This window comes from Aphanomyces astaci (genome assembly GCF_000520075.1).
Source record: "Aphanomyces astaci strain APO3 unplaced genomic scaffold supercont1.93, whole genome shotgun sequence".
NCBI classification, from domain to species: domain Eukaryota; phylum Oomycota; class Saprolegniomycetes; order Saprolegniales; family Verrucalvaceae; genus Aphanomyces; species Aphanomyces astaci.
In genome coordinates this window covers 160,605-182,472 of record NW_009798356.1, presented here as the reverse complement: position 1 = coordinate 182,472, position 21,868 = coordinate 160,605, and the positions used below count along the sequence as shown (strand labels likewise).

General features: G+C 49.0%; 8 protein-coding genes and 1 non-coding gene across 15 annotated transcripts; 6 read left to right on the top strand and 3 right to left on the bottom strand.

Annotated features, from left to right (window-relative positions):
* The first annotated feature begins 790 nt into the window (after positions 1 to 790).
* H257_16876 lies at positions 791 to 1,876 on the top strand. Of its 2 annotated transcripts, XM_009845469.1 has the most exons (3): positions 791 to 1,084; positions 1,131 to 1,259; positions 1,335 to 1,876. In XM_009845469.1, the coding sequence occupies exons 1-3, from the start codon at positions 795 to 797 to the stop codon at positions 1,789 to 1,791; spliced, it is 876 nt and encodes a 291-aa protein (XP_009843771.1). In that variant the 5' UTR covers positions 791 to 794; the 3' UTR covers positions 1,792 to 1,876. The 2 variants fall into 2 exon arrangements, with proteins under 2 accessions (XP_009843771.1, XP_009843772.1); XM_009845470.1 differs by having other exon boundaries at positions 791 to 1,259; positions 1,335 to 1,858.
* Positions 1,877 to 2,269: 393 nt separating this feature from the next.
* Positions 2,270 to 4,457, bottom strand: H257_16875 (hypothetical protein). 4 transcript variants are annotated; one of them, XM_009845468.1, is made up of 7 exons: positions 4,375 to 4,457; positions 4,060 to 4,323; positions 3,929 to 3,977; positions 3,674 to 3,877; positions 3,475 to 3,587; positions 3,327 to 3,425; positions 2,270 to 2,531 (listed from the first exon to the last, which is right to left on the bottom strand). In XM_009845468.1, the coding sequence occupies exons 1-7, from the start codon at positions 4,387 to 4,389 to the stop codon at positions 2,313 to 2,315; spliced, it is 963 nt and encodes a 320-aa protein (XP_009843770.1). In that variant the 5' UTR covers positions 4,390 to 4,457; the 3' UTR covers positions 2,270 to 2,312. The 4 variants fall into 4 exon arrangements, with proteins under 4 accessions (XP_009843770.1, XP_009843767.1, XP_009843768.1 ...); XM_009845465.1 differs by having other exon boundaries at positions 4,060 to 4,457; XM_009845466.1 differs by having other exon boundaries at positions 3,327 to 3,423; positions 4,060 to 4,457.
* Positions 4,458 to 4,605: 148 nt separating this feature from the next.
* H257_16874 (26S protease regulatory subunit 7) lies at positions 4,606 to 6,853 on the top strand. The gene is made up of 5 exons (XM_009845464.1): positions 4,606 to 5,141; positions 5,190 to 5,570; positions 5,621 to 5,710; positions 6,144 to 6,339; positions 6,490 to 6,853. Exons 1-5 carry the CDS (start codon positions 4,653 to 4,655, stop codon positions 6,645 to 6,647), a joined length of 1,314 nt encoding a protein of 437 aa, XP_009843766.1. The 5' UTR covers positions 4,606 to 4,652; the 3' UTR covers positions 6,648 to 6,853.
* A 220-nt stretch (positions 6,854 to 7,073) lies between these two features.
* Positions 7,074 to 7,981, top strand: H257_16873 (hypothetical protein). The gene is made up of 2 exons (XM_009845463.1): positions 7,074 to 7,478; positions 7,536 to 7,981. The coding sequence occupies exons 1-2, from the start codon at positions 7,098 to 7,100 to the stop codon at positions 7,839 to 7,841; spliced, it is 687 nt and encodes a 228-aa protein (XP_009843765.1). The 5' UTR covers positions 7,074 to 7,097; the 3' UTR covers positions 7,842 to 7,981.
* Positions 7,908 to 7,981, bottom strand: H257_16872. The gene has a single exon. It is a non-coding gene; the product is annotated as a tRNA-Ile (tRNA).
* Positions 7,982 to 8,843: 862 nt separating this feature from the next.
* H257_16871 (hypothetical protein) lies at positions 8,844 to 10,478 on the top strand. The gene has a single exon (XM_009845462.1). It carries the CDS (start codon positions 9,014 to 9,016, stop codon positions 10,451 to 10,453), a length of 1,440 nt encoding a protein of 479 aa, XP_009843764.1. The 5' UTR covers positions 8,844 to 9,013; the 3' UTR covers positions 10,454 to 10,478.
* A 2,328-nt stretch (positions 10,479 to 12,806) lies between these two features.
* On the bottom strand, positions 12,807 to 13,813 carry H257_16870 (hypothetical protein). The gene has a single exon (XM_009845461.1). It carries the CDS (start codon positions 13,748 to 13,750, stop codon positions 12,914 to 12,916), a length of 837 nt encoding a protein of 278 aa, XP_009843763.1. The 5' UTR covers positions 13,751 to 13,813; the 3' UTR covers positions 12,807 to 12,913.
* A 2,164-nt stretch (positions 13,814 to 15,977) lies between these two features.
* Positions 15,978 to 19,941, top strand: H257_16869 (hypothetical protein). Of its 3 annotated transcripts, XM_009845458.1 has the most exons (5): positions 15,978 to 17,711; positions 18,029 to 18,219; positions 18,284 to 18,411; positions 19,303 to 19,493; positions 19,537 to 19,941. In XM_009845458.1, exons 1-5 carry the CDS (start codon positions 16,749 to 16,751, stop codon positions 19,894 to 19,896), a joined length of 1,833 nt encoding a protein of 610 aa, XP_009843760.1. In that variant the 5' UTR covers positions 15,978 to 16,748; the 3' UTR covers positions 19,897 to 19,941. The 3 variants fall into 3 exon arrangements, with proteins under 3 accessions (XP_009843760.1, XP_009843762.1, XP_009843761.1); XM_009845460.1 differs by having other exon boundaries at positions 19,303 to 19,941; XM_009845459.1 differs by lacking the exons at positions 19,303 to 19,493; positions 19,537 to 19,941 and having other exon boundaries at positions 18,284 to 18,462.
* A 1,341-nt stretch (positions 19,942 to 21,282) lies between these two features.
* On the top strand, positions 21,283 to 21,801 carry H257_16868 (hypothetical protein; the record flags this gene model as incomplete). The annotated part of the gene is made up of 1 exon (XM_009845457.1): positions 21,283 to 21,801. One exon carries the CDS (start codon positions 21,283 to 21,285, stop codon positions 21,799 to 21,801), a length of 519 nt encoding a protein of 172 aa, XP_009843759.1.
* Positions 21,802 to 21,868: the final 67 nt, after the last annotated feature.

Below are 21,868 nucleotides of genomic sequence, written 5' to 3'. Positions count from 1 at the left end.
ATGATTCCTGTTATAATTCATTATCATTCACTCCACTTTGTCCACAAACAGCTTAAAACAAGCGGTCCAATTTAAGGTGCACCATTTTAAGCTTAGTCTTTGTATACCCATTTGCATATTTTTTGGGCGGTTAGGTTAAAGACTACAAATTGATTGGCTAACTCGCGTGCACCTTAAATCGGACGTTAGTATATTATACTACGTAGTACTACAGAAACGTTAGTTGGTGCTGTTGGCTGATATGTTTAAACGTATGTAGGTTAAAGAAGCAGTGTATGCCAAGGATACGGTCATTAGGATACCAGGGTGGCCCTGGGTTTGTGGCCATTGAACAAGGTATTGCCCGATGCTGATACCTGTGGCTCAATGCTCGTCCTATGGAAAGCACTGCCGCCGATTTGAGGTAGGGATTGCATTGCTGAAATGGCGTTAAAGGGTTTAACGTATTCGCTCCGATTTGGACCATTGGCTTGAAGCCTGCAGGTACTGTACCTAAAAATACTATCCAATCAAATGGCTGGAAATTTGACTCCGCGGGGTATTTCCGTTACAGAATGGCCAGAGTTGAATACTTTAATCAAGTGAAAATTGTAGCAAATCAAATCCCATATCGATTTCTACAGGTCAAGCAACAAATCGATGTAAAGGTTCCCTACGATTGCACGGTTTTAAATAAATCCGCATATTGGTATTTGCATAGAAACATTCCACAGTATAATTTACCGTGCGATAGAAGAAAGATATTGCAGGAGCCCATCGAGTTTGAGAGACTTGCCTCCAATTTTGTATTCACCATGTCGCTCCCCTTTGCCGACATGCACGGCGGCGGCGATGGCATTCGCGATTTGGATCATTCTGTGGAGGACGTCGAAGACGATAATGACACCATGGATCTAGACGATGACGAAGAGGATGACTCGGACGACTTGGACACGGAGAAGAACCGAGGTGGCGACCGGCGCAGGCAATGGACGTCCCAGGACGACGAATACATCCTCCGGTTTGTGCATCACCACGGCACCAAACGGTGGTCGAGAATTGCCCGGCTATTGCCGGGACGAACGCCCAAGCAATGCCGCACGCGGTAGGTTGTACATGTGTCCTCTGTGCACCCGAGCTCATGAGTGTAGGTGGCTCAACTTCCTTGATCCCACCATCGACAAGGCCCCGTGGCGCGCAGACGAGACCGAGGTCATCTTTGCCGCGCAAGCGCGCGTCGGCAATCGGTGGGCCGAGATCGCCAAGCTCCTTCCCGGCCGGTACAATCTCCTCACCATCCACGATCGATGACAACGATCATCATATCGAACCAACGCACGGTCGTACGTACATAGGACGGACAACGCGATCAAGAACCACTGGTACTCGACGTCCCGACGAAGGCAGCGACAGGCCGCGAAACAGCGGGACGTGCTCGCCAAGCGCATGAAAACCATCAAACCCGTCCAAAGCCTCGCCCGACCCAAAAAGACGTCGGTCTCCATCACCGACGCGCCGCGGCGTCTGGCGCCACACGATTTCTCCGACATGTCACCGCCGTCCACTTCATCCTTTAGTCTCCAGAACCAGCCGTCCGCGTGGCACATGCTCCATCGCCCTCCCAACCAAAACAAGGCGCCCAACGAGCCGCTGGTTCCCTTGCGCCCGATGCCGCCGCCGCCGTCGCCCGTCAAAGTGGCGCCCCTCGAACTCAAACACAAGCGACTCGAGTCCGTGCTCAAGACTCACCACCGCGACCGCAGCAACTCGGCCGACCTATTTCTGGATTTTCTCACCCATGTGCAAAAGTAAACAAAGTCATATTGACAAGATTCATTCTTTGCATGTCCAAATATAATATAGGCCAGTGGTAGTCGTCACACTAATTGAAGTCACACACTAATTCGATGTTGAATGGGCCAAGAGTGGATAATTTGATTGGCTACTTGATTCGTGATCTGGATTTTGATTGGCCGATCGATCGATTCTCTGTGATTCGATTGAGCACCCCACCACAATATATATACTGTAGATCATACGTAGTACTCGGTGACCTCCAAATGTTAAGATGGTCTCCATTTGTTAGGAACGATAACGTTTACAATTGTTAGGCGCAACGGTAAACATGGTCGACAATTGTTAATAAGGATCCGATGGATATATTATATACTTTTAATAATAGTACATGGGCTGCTACATTATATATAGCAATTGGCCACCACTATCATTATTTGTTCAAGTCCTTGTAGCACATGCATTTTCCTGCAGATAAACACGTGGAAACATATATCTACCGGTAGCCACCTTTTGTGATTATGGATGGTCTACATTTGTTAAGATAGTGTCGATACTCGCTCAAGGGCTTTGATAACGTGGGTGAGGAATGCATTGCAGGGCGTGGGAACTCCAGTTTGCTGCCCATAAGCCACGATCATGTCGTTAATGGACCCGATTTCCGTCGGCTTGCGGCGCTGGATGTCTACGCACATGGAGCAAAAGTTGGCGCCCGTCGCTGCCGCCGCTGCCGTCGTGAATGCCAGCGGCGTCTGGTCCTAGTATATGTAAAATATATTATCATTAGACGAGGGATCGATGATTTAGGAGGAATAGACTATATCTAAACTAACTACAAGATCATTTCTATTTGGAACAATTAGAACGAATCAAAATCGCATTGAAAAATCAATCAATTAATTTTAACATGGTGTTCAGTATACTACCATTATTATCCATGTTGTGCATTTGTTTGCACTTTTAAAAAAAGGAGAAAAAACATGAATAATCTTCAATTGAATAGTAGAATCAAAACGCCCCGCTATGATATATATATATATATTGTGCTTTTCATGTGCCTATTTTGGGGAATTGATGAAATCGCCAACTACTCGAGCAAACGAGTATGATTGGCTACGAAGAATGAAGGTTACAATTTGATTGGCTAAAAAGATTGATTGTAGTATTGCAGTCACAAAGATACCTCTTCAACTTCGTTTTATATGAAATTTTGAAGGTCCCGGCGATTGTTCGGCGGTTCATTCACCCAACCGCCGGTGGAAATTTAGAGTAGAAGAGACAATATTTATATATATATATATTGTCGATTTGATACAAATTTGGGGAGGGGGTGCAATCGAATCGCGCCGACCAAACCGATCCACAATCGATCTGATTGGTTGAATTTCATTGAGAAGGTTTTGATTGGTGAATAATTTGAGCTCATCTGAGGTAGCCAATCAAATCGATTTAAATTCCAACGAGAAACCACGCCACAACACGAAATTTCACTCGAAAGCACAATATATATATATATTCATTGTTTCTATTATTATAAATATATATAGACGTACATGGAGGTTGAGCGTGATGCCTTGGGCGTTGGCCACGGCCGCCACTTCGTTCACGATGGCTTCGACGATCGCCAAATTGTCTTGACCTGTGACCACGCTCTCGTTCCATCTGAATATCGATATTGAAGGGATTTCTTCCCAGTAGTACCTTGTTGGGGACGTTCAGAATCGCGCCAAGGGGATTAATCCCCGCGTTGACCATGAGTTTGGTCCACACGACCGATTGCAGGTCGTGGGACGGCACCAATTGGGATTGGATCCCTTTTGAAAATGAAAAAGTGAATGGGATATTTCCTCATGGACCCACACCAATCCCATGGGAGATTTCCCATTAGTCGTATATATACCTGATGCTGCCAAGAGCGTACACAAGTGCCCCAATGTGTCCTGGACGGAATCACTCAAATGTTCGGCGTTTTGGATGATGGTCGTGCCGGCGCCGCCTTGGATGACGGAGCCAGGACCGATGGACACCCCGCTCATGTATGTGACACCGTGCAGCACATTGTCGGTCTCGAGCACGTCCTTGAGGATCTTGACGTTGCCCAGACCTGTATTGCATATCATGAGAACGAACGTCGTGGAGACCGAGAAGTACGTACCATTCTGGAGAGATATCACCAACGAGTCTTTGTTGATGGCGTTCCCAGCCTGTTCGAACCATGGGATGTACATAGTCAGGGATCGATATGCACGAGGTCACATATCGTTGAATGGAAGGTTTAGGATGCACCTTGAGCCGCGCCGCGACTTCGTACGTGTCTGTGGATTTGACGGTCACAAGCAACGCGTCCAGCGACCGAGCTTGCTGGACAAAGTAGTCCGTGCAGAACGCATCGGCGTTCGGCGACGTATGCGTCGGTACCTCTAGCACGAGGCGTCGCTGTTGGTCCAAGATGGACACCTTCTTCAGGTGCGGGAGGTGGGCATGCTTGACGAGGGCATAGATCTGGTTGGTTCTGTCTGTCTTGCTTCGCGGCATGTTGCGCGGGTTGATCTGATGGAGGATCCGGTTAAAGAAGAGAGACCCGATGGCCCCAAGCCCCACCACGCCGACCTTCATGCCGCCGTCCGCCTCGTGATGGAAATCACCGCCGCCGTTCTCGTTTTCGTGTAAAGTTCAAAACCGACGAAATAATTGCGTTGATTTCATAAAAAATTAGACAAATTCGAGAAAACCACGAAATGTTTGAAACAAAACGTGAAAAAAACTCTTTTGTGGTGTTTTATTTTAGCCAATGAAAAGCGTCCGTGAAAATCTGGGGCAATGCCAGGTTTGGCCATAATTCCAACGCAAGATCGTTCGAAGAAGGAAGCAGCAGCGACATGTCCAAGGGAGAATGCCAGACGAAGAACGTCAACGAGTATGACAACGAGGATGAGCTGAATGAACCCCCGTCCAAGATCCTGGACGAGGGCGATATCGCGCTGCTCAAGACGTACGGCCTCGGACCGTACTCGCGCAGCATCAAGAGCGTCGAGGACGACATCAAGAAGGTGCAGCAAAGCGTCAACGACTTGGTCGGGATCAAGGAGAGCGACACGGGGCTGTCGATTCCTTCCCAATGGGATCTCGTCAGCGACAAGCAGATGCTCCAGGAAGAACAGCCACTGCAAGTCGCGCGATGCACCAAGATCATCAACGCCGGCGAGGACGACGCCAAGTACATGATCAATGTCAAGCAAATTGCAAAGTTCGTGGTCGGTCTCGGCGAGAAGGTCGCGCCCACGGACATTGAGGAAGGCATGCGGGTGGGTGTCGACCGCACCAAGTATGCGATCCAGATCCCGTTGCCTCCCAAGATCGATCCCACGGTAGTATCCATTCATCGTCGTTTCGACTTTTGTGACGTTTCGTCGTAGGTATCGCTCATGACGGTAGAAGACAAGCCCGATGTGACCTACGACGACGTGGGCGGGTGCAAGGACTCGCTGGAAAAGCTGCGCGAAGTCGTGGAGCTGCCGTTGCTGCACCCCGAACGGTTTGTCAACCTCGGCATCGACCCCCCCAAAGGCGTGTTGCTGTACGGTCCGCCTGGGACTGGGAAGACGCTGTCTGCGCGCGCCGTCGCGAACCGCACGGACGCATGCTTCATTCGCGTGATCGGCAGCGAACTCGTCCAGAAGTACGTCGGCGAAGGCGCGCGCATGGTCCGCGAACTGTTCACGATGGCCCGGTCCAAGAAGGCATGCATTGTCTTCTTTGACGAAGTCGACGCCATCGGCGGCGCCCGCAGCAGCGGCGTACGTTCGTTCTTCCATCAACTTCCATCGATATCTCATGATGGACACAGGAGGAAGGTGGCACGGACAACGAAGTCCAGCGCACGATGCTTCAGATTGTCACCGAGCTCGACGGGTTTGACCCCCGGGGGAACATCAAAGTACGTCGTTTTTTCATCTTTTTTTCATATTTTTTCATCGTTTTTCAGCAATGTTTTGGATTCGTTGGGTAGACATAAATATTTTTTTAAAATATTTTTTTTCATCCGTACATTATGATGTGTAATTTGAATGTAAAACAGTTTCACACTAATTAAAGTCACACACAAATTTCGATGTGGAAGAACCGTTGAAGCGAGAACATAATCATTTGATTGGCTTGTTGTGGGTTTTGATTGGTCGAAGTCTTGTCTACCGATATATACCGTATGGTTTGCTGCTCCTTGGATTATTGAACCAACACCCACTCGAATGCTTGTTCTGAATCGATGTGATACTAAAATGATATTTTTCCCATAATAATATATTACTATTTCCTAATGTATTTTGAAACTGGTTTATATATCTCCATATCATCGTTGTATATATATATAGGTGCTAATGGCGACGAACCGACCGGATACGCTGGACCCGGCCCTCATGCGCCCGGGGCGGCTGGATCGGAAGGTCGAATTCACGGTCCCCGAGCTGGAGGGGCGGACGCAAATCCTCCAAATCCACGCGAAGAGCATGAGTTGTGACCGCAATATTCGCTTTGAGCTCATTGCACGCCTCTGCCCCAACACCACGGGTACCACACATATATGTTGTAAAAGTGATACATTTTGAACGATTCTGAGCGATTTTACTACTCTCTGGATGAAAAGTGATATTTTGTTTTTAATTATTGATGAAAAGTGATACGTTTTGGACGAAAAGTGATACTTTTTGGTTTTTACAGGGGCGGAGCTGCGCAGTGTGTGCACCGAGGCGGGCATGTATGCGATCCGAGCGCGCCGCAAAAGCGTGAGCGAGAAGGATTTCCTCGAGTCGGTCAACAAGGTGATCAAGGGGTACCAAAAGTTCTCGTCCACGCCCAAGTACATGGTGTACAACTAGCACTTTAGTACTTTGCCACTTGTTAATCATCTTTCCAGCCTTCGAAATCCATCGCCCGACACTTATCCGAATCCGGATAGACAGAGCATACAGTCCAATCAAATAGCGGGAAGACAATCGACTAGCCAATGAAATTGATACAACTCAAAATTTCAACCAATGGTACTTCATCGATGTTTGGCCCAAGGATTTGTTTGGCCCATTTGTCGAACATTTTATAACTGACTGTGAATATGCAAAACTCCTACATTTTATATGATACTACATTTTATGGTCGATTTCTCCAAGAAACAATATCGAGGCGAGAGCATATCATGCATCTGACGGCAGCATCGCTTGATGTCTTGCATTGGACGTAGGCATCGATCCTCGAATATGACAATCACGTCGTGAGGAGAGGATGGACATGGCAGTTACACGGAAAAAATCGAAAGCGAAACGGCTGGGAGGATGTGTGCGTATGTGTTGGCATATCCAAACGCGTGTAGGTGCTGCTGGAAGTGTGACCGAGACTTGATGGACACGGCGGACGCGGCGGAGATCTCGCACGTGCATGCTGACGACGACCATCACGATGAGCTGTGCATGTACAAGTCGGGCAAGTGTAGCGAGAAGCGCTCGTGGAAGAACGGCAAGCAGCTCAAGCTATGCGACGCGCATCGATTAGAACAGAACGCGATCAAAATGCGCAGCGACAAGGGCTTGAGTATGCGCCGCAAGGCTGTTCGGGAAGAGAAGAAGCGGATCGAACGCATGCGACACGCGGAAGAGCGCAAGAAGATGTACTTGGATGCATCGTGGACGATGGGGCAAGCATCTGGAGCGACGTCGGTAAGGAACACGAGATCGCATGCTGTCGTGGCGTGAAGCTTGACGAGGACAAAGTAGGAGGACACCAGACAGACAGTGCCATGGAACGGACCGTTTGTTGACATTGGAGACGACGTGGTCACTGCCATGTGCCTCCACACGCTGGAGCGGCTCGGCAACGACGTGCTCGTGCCCCTCTATGAGCAGCATCCAGAGCTAGACGATGGTCAGAAAATAGTCGTCATGAAGGTGGCCATGGTGGAGCTACATAAGAAGATGATGCAGCAACTCCTGCACATGGAGCAAGCCGGATGGATCCACTCGACTACAACGTGGTCTCCCACCGCCGCCGATGCTGACTTGTGTTTGCATCCGGATAATTAGTTTGTTTTATACGGTACGATTTGAAAACGTAAGAAGTAAGAAGGGGAGTTAAAAGAAGAAAAAGGATGGTCATACTGGGGCTCGAACCCAGGACCCTGGCGTTATTAGCACCATGCTCTACCGACTGAGCTTATACGTGTATATAACCATAACGTTTAACGTTATTTTGTGAATTCGCTACTATTAATACTTCGAAGTACTAGCTAGTATTACTATTAATAATAGTACTCCAACGAAATTGATCCATCCTGCAGTACGACAGTGCTTATGAACATGTTGTTGTCAAATCGACGTCTTAAGAGAATGGGTCGAAGAACCTCCTAAGCCAATCAAATCACGTTCTGGTAAATTACAGCCAATCCAAATGTTTGACTCGACACTGTACCTCCGCATTGGGCAAAACCATATATATATACTAATCTTTGTATCGTATAGGTTGAACAAGCTTAAATAGGATCAAATGGATTCGAATGCAAATGCACAATCGTTCTCCCAACAGAGTCTCCGTCGGGAACAACAAAGCGCTTTTAGTAATTGTAAACTGGAGAATGAATCGACACAGCCAAATGTACAGAAGAATCGGCAGAAGAATTGAGCCAATCAGATTGCAGGAAACCATCACCAACATTGAATTAGTGTGCGACTTCAATTAGTGTGACACCAATGACCATTTTTTCCATACAAAATTCAGTACAAAGAATCGATCGATAGATTTGGCGATTCAGCACAAACGTCCAAATTGTGGGTAAAAGGAGCAATAAGTTGCTACAGTACATGAAGAATTCCGCCTTCAATGAGTGGGATGGTTCAATGGCGATCGATCGTGACTTACCAGTTAACTACACGAGAAACATTGCCAGGGACGTGCGTGTGTTGGACTTACATTACCATTCTTCCAATACTGTAATGTGCATGCATCATTGGTATATATATATATATATATTGCAAATTTCAATAATTCGTACCACTTCAAGATCCAAGCATATTTGTGTAAATACACAACGTACTTACCTTGCACTTTAGTCCGCATTACCAACGGGATGCCGTCCCTGGTCGGTCGACCAGGTTCAATATCTCTCTACAATGCATGGCAGATAGATGTATGTCCACCATGCATCGCTCGTCACTTTCGAATTCCCCCCGTTGAATAGATACACACCACGATCATCTCCATGGCATTCCCTGCCCCCTCCGCCCTTTTCGTCGCCGCCATCGCCATCGCGTCCGCGTCCGACAAGTTCACCAACGGCATCCACCGCCACCTCGAACAATCCGGCTCCGTGCCCGCTGTCATCGTCTCGTTCAAGAAGAGCCACCAAGAAGTGCTGGCCTCTGTCCCCGACATCAACTCTGCGACTTCCCGCGGCGCGCACATCGCGTCCATCCGTCAAGCGTTGGTGGCGCACGCCAAGACCTCCCATTCCGACGTCCTAGCCGCGCTCCATGCGTTCGAATCCACCACGGAAACCACGCTTACGTTTGACTCGCTGTGGGCGTCCAACGTCGTGTACATCACGAACCCCTCCGAGAGTCTATTGAACACACTTGCCGCCATCCCAAGCGTGGACAAGATCCGTCCGGCCGTGACCGCGCACCTCCCGCCCATCAAAATCGAACAAGAAAGCGCGTCATCACCCCATGCCAATGAATGGGGCGTCGATGTCATCGGCGCCGCCAATGTATGGGCCAGCGGCAACAAGGGCAAGGGCGTCGTCGTGGGTGGCATCGACACGGGTGTCCGTGGGACCCATGAAGCGCTCAAAACCAACTTCCGCGCCGATCACGGCTGGTTTGACCCGTACCATAACAACACGGCACCGGTAGATGTGGCCGGCCACGGCTCGCACACGATGGGCACGAGCGTGGGCACGACCGGCGTGGGGGTCGCCCCCGAAGCATCGTGGATCGCGTGCTTGGGCTGTGATGACCAGGACTGCCCTGAGTACGCGCTGCTCAAGTGCGGTGAGTTCATGCTGTGCCCCACCGACGTGAACGGTAACAACCCCGACTGCACCAAGGCGGCGCATGTTGTCAACAACTCGTGGGGGTCTAACGATGCGTCCGACACGTTCTATGACGCCACCATCGCCGCATGGCGCAAGGCCAACATCATCCCGGTCTTCGCCAACGGCAACGCCGGACCCAAGTGCTCCACGGTGGGGTCCCCCGGCCAAGGCAAGCTCACGTTTGGCATCGGCGCGACCCAAAAGACAGACGCCATCGCGTCCTTCTCAAGTCGTGGCCCTGCCCCTGACGGACGCATCAAGCCGGACATCTCGGCGCCAGGCCAGAGCATCCGGTCGTCGGTACCCACCAGCGACACGTCGTACGCGGTGTACTCGGGCACGTCCATGGCGACACCCCACGTCACTGGTGCCGTCGCGCTGATCCTTGCCGCCAAGCCCGGCGTCACCTACGACCAGATTTACAAGGCGTTCATTTCCACGACCGATACCGCGTCTTTGACCCCCACCAACCAAACGTGCGGCGGCGTCTCGGAGCTCCAGTACCCCAACAACGTGTACGGGTACGGTCGCTTGAACATCGAGCGCGCCATCGCGAGCTTGTCGTCGTCAACCCCGTCGCCTACCACCACCAAGCCTGCGTGCTAAACCTTAATAAACACCTTGTTTTGTCGTACATCGTGTTGGCATGATCGTGTCGTGGGATGGAGGACTGGATGGACGCTTCCGAACGACCTTACAGCATCATCATCACACATCATCCACTCGCGTGTTGTACGGTCAGAAAATGCATCAGCAGGGCGGCACAGTCCCCCGGTAGTTCGGTTGGAGAATCGAGGATGAATCGTCACCTTGAGTGTACCACGAGGCCGACTCCCGCAGCATGCCGAGAGTGGTCATCTCGACGCATGATCATATCGCTCGTGGGTGGAGGAGGTAAGTACGTTAGATGCCATCCTGCTACGTTCGTGCCCATGTTCGTTGTGAGCGCGCGCTGGACAATCGCGTTGATCCAAGTGTGCTGACATTGTGTTTCTTCGAATTATACTTTATGATTGTATTTCGTATACAAAAAGCAAGATAGTTTTTGCGCGCGCGAACTCCATGTCAAACTTCAAGTGACAAATTCGAAACCCGCTCCATTTCCAAATTCTTCATACTAGTGTAGAATGGACCAACATGCCGACAAGCGCCGCCATACGGTACATATCGCTCCGTCACAACCATCCTTTCAGCCTTCCCCCGCAGCCTCTGTTCAACCCTAACGCGGCGGGCATCACTCCATCTGAAATCAGCGCGAATGTCGCCCAGTTGCAGCGCCTGCTTCAACAAGGTCACTCGATTGCGTTCGCGCGACGGGGTTTGATCCGAATCCATGCTGGGATCTGTGCGATATGGTGCTGCAAGCCTCGTCCGGAATCAAGCGCCACCTCCTCAGTAGTTTTCTCGATGGTTGCCAGCTACCTGCGATCGACCTCACGATGGAAGTCCTTTCCGTGACCGAAATAACTGGAAACGCGTGGTAGCGCCTTCAATATCAAACGAAGGCACTTGCGTGGTTATACTACCGCATGGGACGGCCGCCTGCCTCACCAGTAGAACGTCATGAACAACTTGTTCCGTTATTGTTTGAGGTGTGCCAAGTCCTTGCCCTCCAGGAGCCTCCTCGAAGGGACCTTGGGGTCACCCCCCCATTTTGCTTTATCGATATGACCGACATTCATACCGTGTACAACCAAAGCCGTTATGTCGTGGCTTCGAGGGGAAAATGGCTTTGGGTTGCCTTTCTCAATCGTGTACTACTAGTACGTAATAGTAGTTGAAATAAGTTTTCAACCATGTTGAAAACAACAAAGTATTAATAGTACTAAGTCTTACTAGTAATACTAGTTGGGGGTGTACAACTAAGTGCCCGACACAGCGCTGACGATGCGACAACTAACGCCCACATATTAATACTATTAACAATCGTTCGACGGTAGAGTAATCGATCGTCGGGTGTTGAAAAGCGGCTACTACTTAATGATACTAAGTATTAATAGTACAAAGTCTTACTAGTAATACTATTAATAGTTGGGGGTGTACTCAACTGTACAACCAAGTGCCCGACACATCGCTGACGATGCGACTACTAACGCCCACATACTATTAACAATCGTTCGACGGTACGAGTAATCAGTGTTGAAAAGCGGCTACTACCAGTTACTGTTCGAATAAGTGTTTCAGCATTTATGAGAAACGAAGGGGAAGGAATATGAATATTTTGACCAAAGATATATCCAAGTGTTCTCAGTAGAAGAAGGCGAAACCCAATGAACTGCTTTCGCACCAGAATTCAACCAATCATGAAAGCAACACACGAACACAAATTCAATACAATCTTCGATATTAAATGGACAATTTCTATCAAAAAATTGACGAACACCCGATTTCGGGTATGGACATTCCGCCAAACTGGAACGAGGATCGGAGACCAGGGCTGCAACACCTTCTAACACGCATATATCTACTGTAGACAACACCTATGGAGTGTTGAACAACTTGAGCACCTTGATGTCGAACATGAGGATGGATGGACTTGGTTCAACTCCTGGGATAAAATAATATATATTGCAATTTGTATGTGTGTATGTATTTATTTTTGTTTCTTGTTCCTTGTAAGTTACAGTAAGTCGTATTAATAATAATAGTACTTCAGTAATACTATTAATAGATACTAACAGTACTTACTATTAATACTACGTAGTATCAATACATACTGTAGTACTGTATTTAGTACTACTACGTACCGGGGGTACCAGAATAATACTGCTTCGAAGTATTGTGGTACTACTGTACGTACTAAAAACTTAGTAATACTACGTAGAACTAATACTAACGTTACTATGTAGAACTTACTACAGTACCCCTCTCACATAACCTATTACAGTACCATGTACTGTACTTTTCGTGGATACTATCGCCCAAACTACCAGTGGCAGCAGAAAGTAGCCACCAGCGATGAGTAAACAAGAACCACTGTACGATTTGATACCACGACTAACTACGACCTACCTACCTACTAGTACCTCACATCGACTAACATCAACCAACCTCCACCACCTCGCCTTATTGATGGTACACTGGCTGCGGCGGATACTGTCCAAATGTGAGCGCCGACGTCGGCCGGCTAGGATATCCCGCCGCAGGGGACGGCGCGTCTTCGTAGTAATCGTACCGAGTGTCGAAAGTCGTCATGTGCGGACCATGATGGACCATGCGCGGCGGGAGATGGTGGTTGTCGCGATCGTACACCGCCGACTCGGTGTACGTCGAGTACGTCGTGGGCGACGCATATGAAGGGAACCCACCGGCCGTTGCGTCGGCGCGGGATGGAAACGGCGGCGGGCGGGACGAATCGTCCCTTCGTCCGAGCGGCGATTCGGTACTAGTACGGGATAGTAAGGTACTACTACTGGTGTTGCCTCCTTGGGTGGCGGAATACTTGTATCGTTGTTGGTGGTCGTCGTAAGCGCCGCCACCGCCACCGCTATCGTAGAGGTCACTTCGGGGAGTATGTTGCGAAATGTGAGTTTGGGGAGGAGGATGGTGTTGATGGAGGTTTTGGTGGTGGCTGACGCTGCCAATGTACGTTGAGTACAGACCGGCCGCATTGTCGGACGTTTCCCACACTGGTTTGAACTTGTCGGCGGCGCCCATCATGGGTATGCGGTTCTCATCTTCTTTCCAAAGATGGATGTCTGGGTGACGATGTTGTTTCATGGACTTTTTGTTCTCGAGAAGGCGGAGCTTCTCATCGCGGCGCTTGGCGTCGAGCTTCTTTTGGTGGGCGCAGGCCTTGGTGCGGTGGAACTCGCATAGCGTGTGCATGGTGCCATTCTTCTTGGTGGCGCGGGGCTGCTTGCACTTGCCATGGCTGTACCGACACGTTTGCAGCTCCGTCATCCTGGGTACTATCTCCTAACGTCTTGGTCAAATTCGAAAGTGGCTACCGCCCGCCGCCGCTCAATCAGACCCCACCTGGCAAATTGAACTTGGACTTTTAGCCAATCCCATCGCGTGAATCTTTCCATCTGATTAGTTGAACTTGTTAACTCGGCAAGGGGCCGAAACGACACTAACGTAGCCGAATTCGAGGCTTGAATTAGGCATCGCCTTCTTCCACATGGCTTCGCCAAGGAAGATGGACCAAGCTGTTCTGAATGCAGCATCTACCCCGCTCACCACGTGGTACATACATAGGCTTTGGAATGGGTGTGCCTAACATGGAAGTTAATAGAAAAGGCACAACGTACACAACGAGATGTAACTCGACTCCTTAGAGTAATTAAAGTCGATGTTGGGAGTACATACTAGTACTTACTGTACTAGGGATTCCAAACCGTTATATTAGGCATTCCACGTTGCGCGTTCTCAGAAGGTGGACAATGACTTGGGGCAATTTGCAGTGCTGAGGCGCCGCTGCGTATACAATTCTCAAAATTGAATCGGAACGTTTAAAGGAGCGACGACGCCTACGACCACGTGCTTGAGTGTTGGCGTATTGTACAGTTCTATCAAGGACGCCACTACTGTATGAAGGCAGCAATTGAATTGTGTCATCCGGCCTCCATCTGTCGTGTCCTGAGTATTTCATGTACTTCTTGGTGGACTGACGATTTGCCGTTAGATTTTACTGAAACGATCGTCGGAACCAAGTGCCCCGTTTCGCTAAAAAAGGCAGGAGTTGGAGAGACAGTTTGGAATCTTCACACCTTGGCAGCCAAGATAAGATGCCAAGCAAATGATACATCCATGGCCAGCCTTAGCAGGGACGTACGTAGCACAGCGACCACGTTACATCACTTGGACGTCCGATCTGAATTAGTAGACCGACCGCACATGCGTTCGTAAGCTCAGTACAGTACTAGTCCTACATACTTGTACTACACAGTATTCGATTTCTGTTGACTTCAATCACATCTGATACAGTATCAACCCCCTCGCACGGTTTCTGTAAGTGTTCTTCCACAGGCTACAAACGACGAAACACAAGGAACATGTGCCAAAAGTAGCTCAGCTGTTGGATCAATACCAAGCATTAACAAGGCGGCGGCCCGTGGATTGAAGAGTATGTAGTATTTGCAGCGTTGTGAAGACAACAATTAGATGCTTTGATATCGGACGCGTTGAAATCTTGGATTCTTGTGGGTGATGAGTTTCACACTGATCTGGAGAGTGATGCACCCAGTTGGTGGGCCATGTGAATTCGGTTGGCGCGTTCAGTTGTGTAGTACTATTACTAGTAGGCTAGTAATACTATTTGACCGAGAGTAAATTGACCAAGGTTGACTGATTATTTTAGCTGCGTACGGTAGGAGGGGATGGCTACTTACTCCTACTATTAATAGTGCTCTACCTGTACAGTACTAGTACACTGAAGACTATTAATACGTACGTAGTGCTCTACCTGTACTGTACAGTACTAGTACACTGAAGACCATAATTGGTGCAGATTGAGAATTGGGTGGATGCAGAATTTGTGCGGTAAACACTACTAATTTTACTTGTGCGATGGAATTCCCAGAATTTGTTGGTAATTTGTGTGGATCAATTTCGTGTAGTACAGGTATTAGGGGTTTGGGATGCATGCGACGATGCCCAATTGGTCCTGCAGTCATAGAATATGGTATAAGGACCCTTGGATATGATGTATCTGCTCTGTTGACTGTTCAATGCATCAATGCTGATTTGTGATGTTTGATTTTTGTTTCAATTCCCATGTACAAGTAAATACCAAGATACTAATAGTCCATAAATATTGTATTCCAAATTAGTGCTAATTCGTGTAGATTGAGATATACAGTAGTGCGGTCGGTCCACACTACAGTACTGTACTCCATGTGCCGTAGGTCGCGTGACGAGGTTTCAGATTCGTGCGGTCCGCACGAGTTACGGTCGACGGTGTAGTTATCTGAGTTGTGATGGTTGTCAGGCGATTTATCAGTGCGTTTCGGGGTCTTGTTTATATTGTCAAAATTGGAGGCAATCGATCGGCCAATCAAACCCAGAACGAGAATCAAGTGGCCAATCAACAATCTCTTCGACCAAATCAACATCGAATTAGTGTGTAACTGAAATTAGTGTGAGATTGGTCGTATATACAAACGTCAGTGTACAAAGAATGGACCGATAGATTTAGCACAAAAGTTCAAAAGTTGGGCAAAAGGTCCCCCAATAAGTAAATATTCTTCAAAACCATTTATATAGGTGATTGTATGGTATACTTGCGAACAGGTACTTGCCCTCTCAGCCAAGAATCTCCAAATCGAACTGACTCCGTACCATGCCGATTCCGCGGTCACATGATGACCGCTCACAAGAGTCCGAAGCGCCATCCAAGTCTTCTGTGTAGCGACACCCAACCAACCCCCAGGCCCCAACGATCGCTCGGCGTAATAGCGACCTGCGCAAGCGTGCCGATTGCGCCGTGACCGACACGTCTGCTCAACATCTCATGCAGACATGCCAGACTGCATGCATGCCCTACTCCACGTTTGGCCGGCTATGGGTCATCGCTTGCACATCGTACTATGGTTCCTCGGGAAGCGTTGTTCTTTGTATGTCGACTACACGCCCTCAACAGCCCGTCCACCGAATCTCCAACGTACCGTTGCCGCCGCTATAAAGCGGCATTTGAGGATTCGCCATTCGCCCCGCGCGCACACATGATGCTGCTTTCACCATCTCTCGAGGCCGTGGATGGCCACATCTTATCGGTCGCTCGTGTTGTGATGGATGGAGGGAAGGAGGAGGTGGAAGGTGTATTCTTCGGACACGGTCCTAAATGGGCATTTAATTCGGCTTTTTGGCCGTTGGGAAAAGCCGAATTTTGAAAATAGTCCTAATTAGGACTATTTGGAAATTTTGTGGTGGCACAGCACGGCTTCCATCTGGCACCATCATGGCGGAACCCTCGACGCCGCTGTCGACGTCAGAGATGACGCGGCTCCGCGAGAAGCGGGAACGGCACAAGAAGAACAAGGCAGACCCACTCGTACCGCTTGACGGGCTCCTGGACCGCCTCCTGCAGAAGCACATCGATCCGATCATCGTGTCCCAGACCGCGCAGTGGATGGCAGCGCATGACGCTTTGTCCGTGCAGGTTCAGATCAAGCTGCGCGCGTTCGCTCTGAGCGATCGAACCAAATCATTCAACCACAAAGTGATGCTATTCTACGTGCTCCACGAGTTCCTCAAGATCGGTGCGCCGGTCGTGGACGTCCCTTCTCGAAAACAGTCGACCGCCGCGTCCTTCGACGCCGTGCGCCGGACTCGGCATATGGAATGGATGGCGACGGTCGAGCACATTCTCCATGCATGTGTGCGGGAATACGCAAGTGTGCGGGACTCGTACAAGCCCCGCGACATGAAGCCCATCGAGGACCACCGCAAGAAACTGCTCAAGACGCTCGGGCGATGGGACGAACTTGGCATCTACCGCGGCAAGCTCAAGGAGTGGAAAAAGGTCGTCCTAGGCGAAGTCAAAGTCCGGAAGGCGCCGCCGCGCATCCTCCAAAACGTCGTCGCGCCCTTCGACAAGGAAGGTTTGGACCTCCGCCGGGAACTCGACCGCGGCAACATCGCGTGGTTCTTCGAGCCGGTCGAGTTCCGGTCGCCCCGCGCCAAGCTGCGGCACTGGCGCTTCACCGGCGCCGCCTTCATCGACACATTGGGCCGATGTCTGGGCCTGGAAGCGCATGTCGTGGTCGCCGCCATGAGCTTCTACCAGACGCTGTTCAAGCGCGGATTCTACGCCAAGGAGCGGTACAAGCTGGCGGCGGCGGCGCTCTTCCTCTCGGCTAAAGCGTCCAGTCAGCGCATGAAGCTGCTCCGGATGGTCCACGTCATGCATTATGTGCTCGAGGTATGCAAAAAAAAGTAACATTTTGGTTTGTTTCTATATATATATATATCGATGTCGACCAATATATATATATATATATCGTTGTGTATGACTGACTATATATATATAGTCAGTTGAATTTTTAAAAGATATCATTATATTCAAAAAGAATAATTTTTTGATTGTATTTTCGATGTGTGTGTCTGTGTGTGGGGGAGAGGTGAGTGGTATTGAATACAAGGACATGTACGAAATACTAGAGGTTGTAAATGGTATGAATTGAAATACATATATATATTTCAAGACTAGAGTACCCATTATGATATGTATATATGTAGACCCCGCTGGTGACAGGGGATGAGGAAAAAGAAGAGCTGGAGCGGCTGCACTTGTTGCATTACGAACTTCAAGTGCTCCAGGGCATCGAGTTCGACCTGACAATCGCCCTCCCATTCGACGCGTTTGCCGCCGCCGCCGCCGCGTTTCCACCCGCGGTCAAAGACGCCGCGTTCGTTGCCCTCAAAGAATTGTACGGATTCTAACACTGTTTGGCGTGGGATATACACTATTTGATGTGATTTTGTCTCATGTAGGTATTGGACCAAAATGTGCATCGAGTTCCCGGTCAAGACACTGGCGGCGGCGGCGTGGTACATCGCGACGGGCGCGGCAGACCCGAAGGCCATCCGACGCCTCAAGCTGGACAAAGTGCTGGAACATGGTACACATGTATCCGATATATATATATATATTAATATATTGTGAATTCGCTATAAACTTGCAAGATTCGCGTGGTTTGTCTTATGAATATTGAATCACTCTGAAGTTCTGATGGGGGTTGAATGTACTCGGTCTTTTTTCTGTACGAGCCAATCAAATCCACTCAAGATTGAATAATGGGCCAATAGCGTCGATTCATTCGATTCGACAGGGTCTGGAAATCTGTACCGAATCCACATTATATTGGAAAGAACTTGTTGATTTGTATGGGTGTGGTTGGTAGGTGTGGGCTTCTTGGTTGGTTGTGGTTTGGTTTGTGTTATAGAGATAGATAGTCGTCCAGTGTCACACACTATTTTCAGTCAGTATTCGTTGTGGAAATTGGGGCTGTGGACACGGAATTTGATTGGCTACTGGATTTGTGTTGTGGTCGTTGATTGGTCAATATATCGATTGGCAGGCGAGTTTTCGGTGCTGCTCATTCGACTGGACAAATTATTATTTTTCACGAGTTTTTTTATGTTGAGATTGTGATTGATGCTTGTGGAGTTGGTATACATAGTATGTACGATATAAGCTATTGTGCATTCGAGTGAAATTTCATTGTGGCGTGGTTTCTCGTTGGAATTTAAATCGATTTGATTGGCTACCTAAGATAAGCTCAAAATTATTAGCCAATCAAAACCTTCTCAATGAAATTCAACCAATCAGATCGATTGTGGATCGGTTTGGTCGGCGCGATTATTCGATTGCACCCAAATTTGTATCAAATCGACAATACTTAGTACCCTTTTTTCTATAAATGACTTCTATTTCCGCACGAAATAGACGAAAACACCGTACGAAATAGACTAAAATGCTAATTCATGGGGGATTGGCTGTATGTATATAGAGTGCGATGTGATCCAAGATTACTACATTGAATGCAAGGAGTGGAAGGCGGGGCAGCGGGGGGAATTTGATTCGCGAACGGAATCCGACGCGGATTTAAAGCGATATTTGGCGGCTCAACGGGGCGGATTGTCTAATTTGTTGCCGGGAATGGAAAACCCCAGGGAAAAAACCAACCTCAAGCCCGACGAGGTACGTATTCGTTGGGATTGTTCCCAATTATGTTTGTATGTAGCTGGAACTCGTGGGCGACCTCCGACTGGAATTGGCCGCCACTCAAGCCTCGGCAGCTATAAAACCACCAAAAGTTAATCTAGACAAGGAGCCGAAACCAACAGACAGGAAACCTCGGGACACCGACGACCATCATTCTCGAAGCAGGCGCCACAGAGATAGAGGGCGGTCGGGTACCAAGTATGGAGGGATGCGGAAGGATCATCACTCCTCGCGCAGCCGGTCACGCGACCGCCGACAAAAGCCGCGGCGTGACTCGACGGACGACAGACGGACTTCGAGGAAGCGAGGACGAAGCGGCAGCAGCCGGCGGCGGTCGGACAGCGACTCGAGTGACCGATACCGCAAAGATAGACGATGATAAGAATGCACACATGTTATTAACGAGTGTACTGTTTAAGTTCAGGTTTTTCCGGTATATTTCGCACTGATTCACGTTTTGTTCGCCAAGCATTCAATATATTTCGTCCAGACCCTACCGGTATATTTCACACGTTGCTCAATATATGTCAGATGATGTTCCATCTATTTCTATTTTAGACGCAAATCAAGTAAATCGCAGGTGGTGCATAGCGTTATGAACATGTCTAATTCATAGATATGAGTCGACGTGAATCCTCTACAATCTTACATCTTGTAGCTCGAGGTGTTCTGCGGTCTTGCTGAAAACATGGAAGTTAGCGCCTGATGAAGCAGTGCCTAGATTTAACTTGATTTGCATCTAAAATCGTAATATACCTTTTTTCGGTTAATTTGACGACCTCACCATACTTTTTCGTGAAATGAACAACCAATGCGCGGCGGTTCCACTTCGTTATATTTCGCCAGCAGGTTGCAGTATATTTCAAGCGACGTTCCTAATATGTCACTGTTTATGCGCTCAAATCAGGGAGTGGCTCAATATATTTCTGTCAATCTGACTTTCGACGTAAAATCCAATTCTAGGTCGATCAGGCTCCAACTTCCATGTCTCCCATGTTCTCGGCGCGGCCGTCTGCAGTGGCTCATACTGTAGTGGAGGCCCTAGGACACGTTCCTCCAGTGAACGATACAGCGTCATGCAGGACACCTCGATCTGGTGCTCCAAGGTCAGCTTGGTGCGGACCTCCTTGAGGGCCATCTGACAGTCGCAATCGATCCACGTTCAGATCATATCGACATTCCACTGAGAGAGGAGGCGGGGTTTGTAGCCACCTAAAATGTATGAGTATAGAAGTCACTGTGATCATTGCCTCGCTGGTCGGAGTGACTGATTCCAGGTTCAGCCAACCTCGAGCAGTTGATGGTTTGACTTCATCCGCTTCTGCAACTGCAGCTCAATCGCCATCCATTTTGTAGATGTCAACAATGTGACGCTTGGCAGACTCTGATATCGTCTTGAACTTGTGTATGTTGATGGCAGCGGAATCATCCGGATACCGCAACTTGAACCCTGGATGACAATGTTTATCACCAGAACAGCATTGCACACTTACATCATTGCACCAGAGACGAAGATGCAGCGACGATCAAGGGCATTGGCGCTAGGTCACCTTCAAGTGCGTAGGCAGAAGAGAACAAGAGGATATATGTGTTGAAGTAGTTCATTAGTTTACCACTCCTTAATCACTTTCCGATTTCCTATCTTGTTCGTAAGTCGCTCGCTAACGCAAGCCGCCTTCACCCAAGTCGCAAGTCGCATCCCATCAATTCAACAGGTACTGAGCCCATCCCCTACGCAAGGCAAAACGAACAAGAAGGAAGACCCATGACGACACCCAACGCCATGAAGCTCAACGAGCACAATTACTGTGATTGGAATACATACTTCCAAGGCCGCCTCATGGCCAAAGGGATCCTTGACCAATTCACGGTACGCCCGACGAACCCGCCCGACCTTGACGACCAAAAGGCTTTTGGAATTCTCATCGAGACGATCGAGGCAGGGCAGTACCGTTACGTGGAAGGCGCGGCCAACGTCAAGACGGAGTACGAGGCCCTGGCCATCCACCACCGACCTACAACAAAGATCCATCGGATCCAAGTCGCCATGGAATGGGCGCGGTTGTCATGGGATATGCGCCAAGAAACCTTACCATACTTCATCCATCGCTTCCAAACGCTGGTCAAGCGTCGTCATGAAGTCGGCGCGCCGCTATTCACCCCATCTCCACCCCCGCTACAGCGGTACCATCGAACCAAGATGAGTTCGATCGCGTCTAATTCGAGAAGCCAGAAGAATACGTCGACCGTGCCTGGCACCCATCGATACGACCCCGACGTATAGTCACCATCAAAGGTGTGCCATACATGGCCAACTTCATGAGCCGCGACGATTTGGCAGTCCTAGCGAC

Bases quoted from the DNA above. Each gene is read 5' to 3' on its own strand.
- H257_16876 (XM_009845469.1), top strand. From the start codon at position 795: ATGTCGCTCCCCTTTGCCGACATGCACGGCGGCGGCGATGGCATTCGC. The intron at 1,085-1,130 runs GTAGGTTGTACA...TCATGAGTGTAG, and splicing joins CCCAAGCAATGCCGCACGCG to GTGGCTCAACTTCCTTGATC. The intron at 1,260-1,334 runs GTACAATCTCCT...GTACGTACATAG, and splicing joins GCCAAGCTCCTTCCCGGCCG to GACGGACAACGCGATCAAGA.
- H257_16871 (XM_009845462.1), top strand. From the start codon at position 9,014: ATGGCATTCCCTGCCCCCTCCGCCCTTTTCGTCGCCGCCATCGCCATC.
- H257_16869 (XM_009845458.1), top strand. From the start codon at position 16,749: ATGGCGGAACCCTCGACGCCGCTGTCGACGTCAGAGATGACGCGGCTC. The intron at 18,220-18,283 runs GTACGGATTCTA...TGTCTCATGTAG, and splicing joins TTCGTTGCCCTCAAAGAATT to GTATTGGACCAAAATGTGCA. The intron at 18,412-19,302 runs GTACACATGTAT...GTATGTATATAG, and splicing joins GGACAAAGTGCTGGAACATG to AGTGCGATGTGATCCAAGAT.
- H257_16875 (XM_009845465.1), bottom strand. From the start codon at position 4,389: ATGAAGGTCGGCGTGGTGGGGCTTGGGGCCATCGGGTCTCTCTTCTTT. The intron at 3,978-4,059 runs GTGCATCCTAAA...TGGTTCGAACAG, and splicing joins AAGTCGCGGCGCGGCTCAAG to GCTGGGAACGCCATCAACAA. The intron at 3,426-3,474 runs GTACTACTGGGA...AGATGGAACGAG, and splicing joins TTCTGAACGTCCCCAACAAG to AGCGTGGTCACAGGTCAAGA.
- H257_16873 (XM_009845463.1), top strand. From the start codon at position 7,098: ATGTGTGCGTATGTGTTGGCATATCCAAACGCGTGTAGGTGCTGCTGG. The intron at 7,479-7,535 runs GTAAGGAACACG...AGGACAAAGTAG, and splicing joins AAGCATCTGGAGCGACGTCG to GAGGACACCAGACAGACAGT.
- H257_16870 (XM_009845461.1), bottom strand. From the start codon at position 13,750: ATGACGGAGCTGCAAACGTGTCGGTACAGCCATGGCAAGTGCAAGCAG.
- H257_16874 (XM_009845464.1), top strand. From the start codon at position 4,653: ATGTCCAAGGGAGAATGCCAGACGAAGAACGTCAACGAGTATGACAAC. The intron at 5,142-5,189 runs GTAGTATCCATT...GTTTCGTCGTAG, and splicing joins CTCCCAAGATCGATCCCACG to GTATCGCTCATGACGGTAGA. The intron at 5,711-6,143 runs GTACGTCGTTTT...ATATATATATAG, and splicing joins ACCCCCGGGGGAACATCAAA to GTGCTAATGGCGACGAACCG.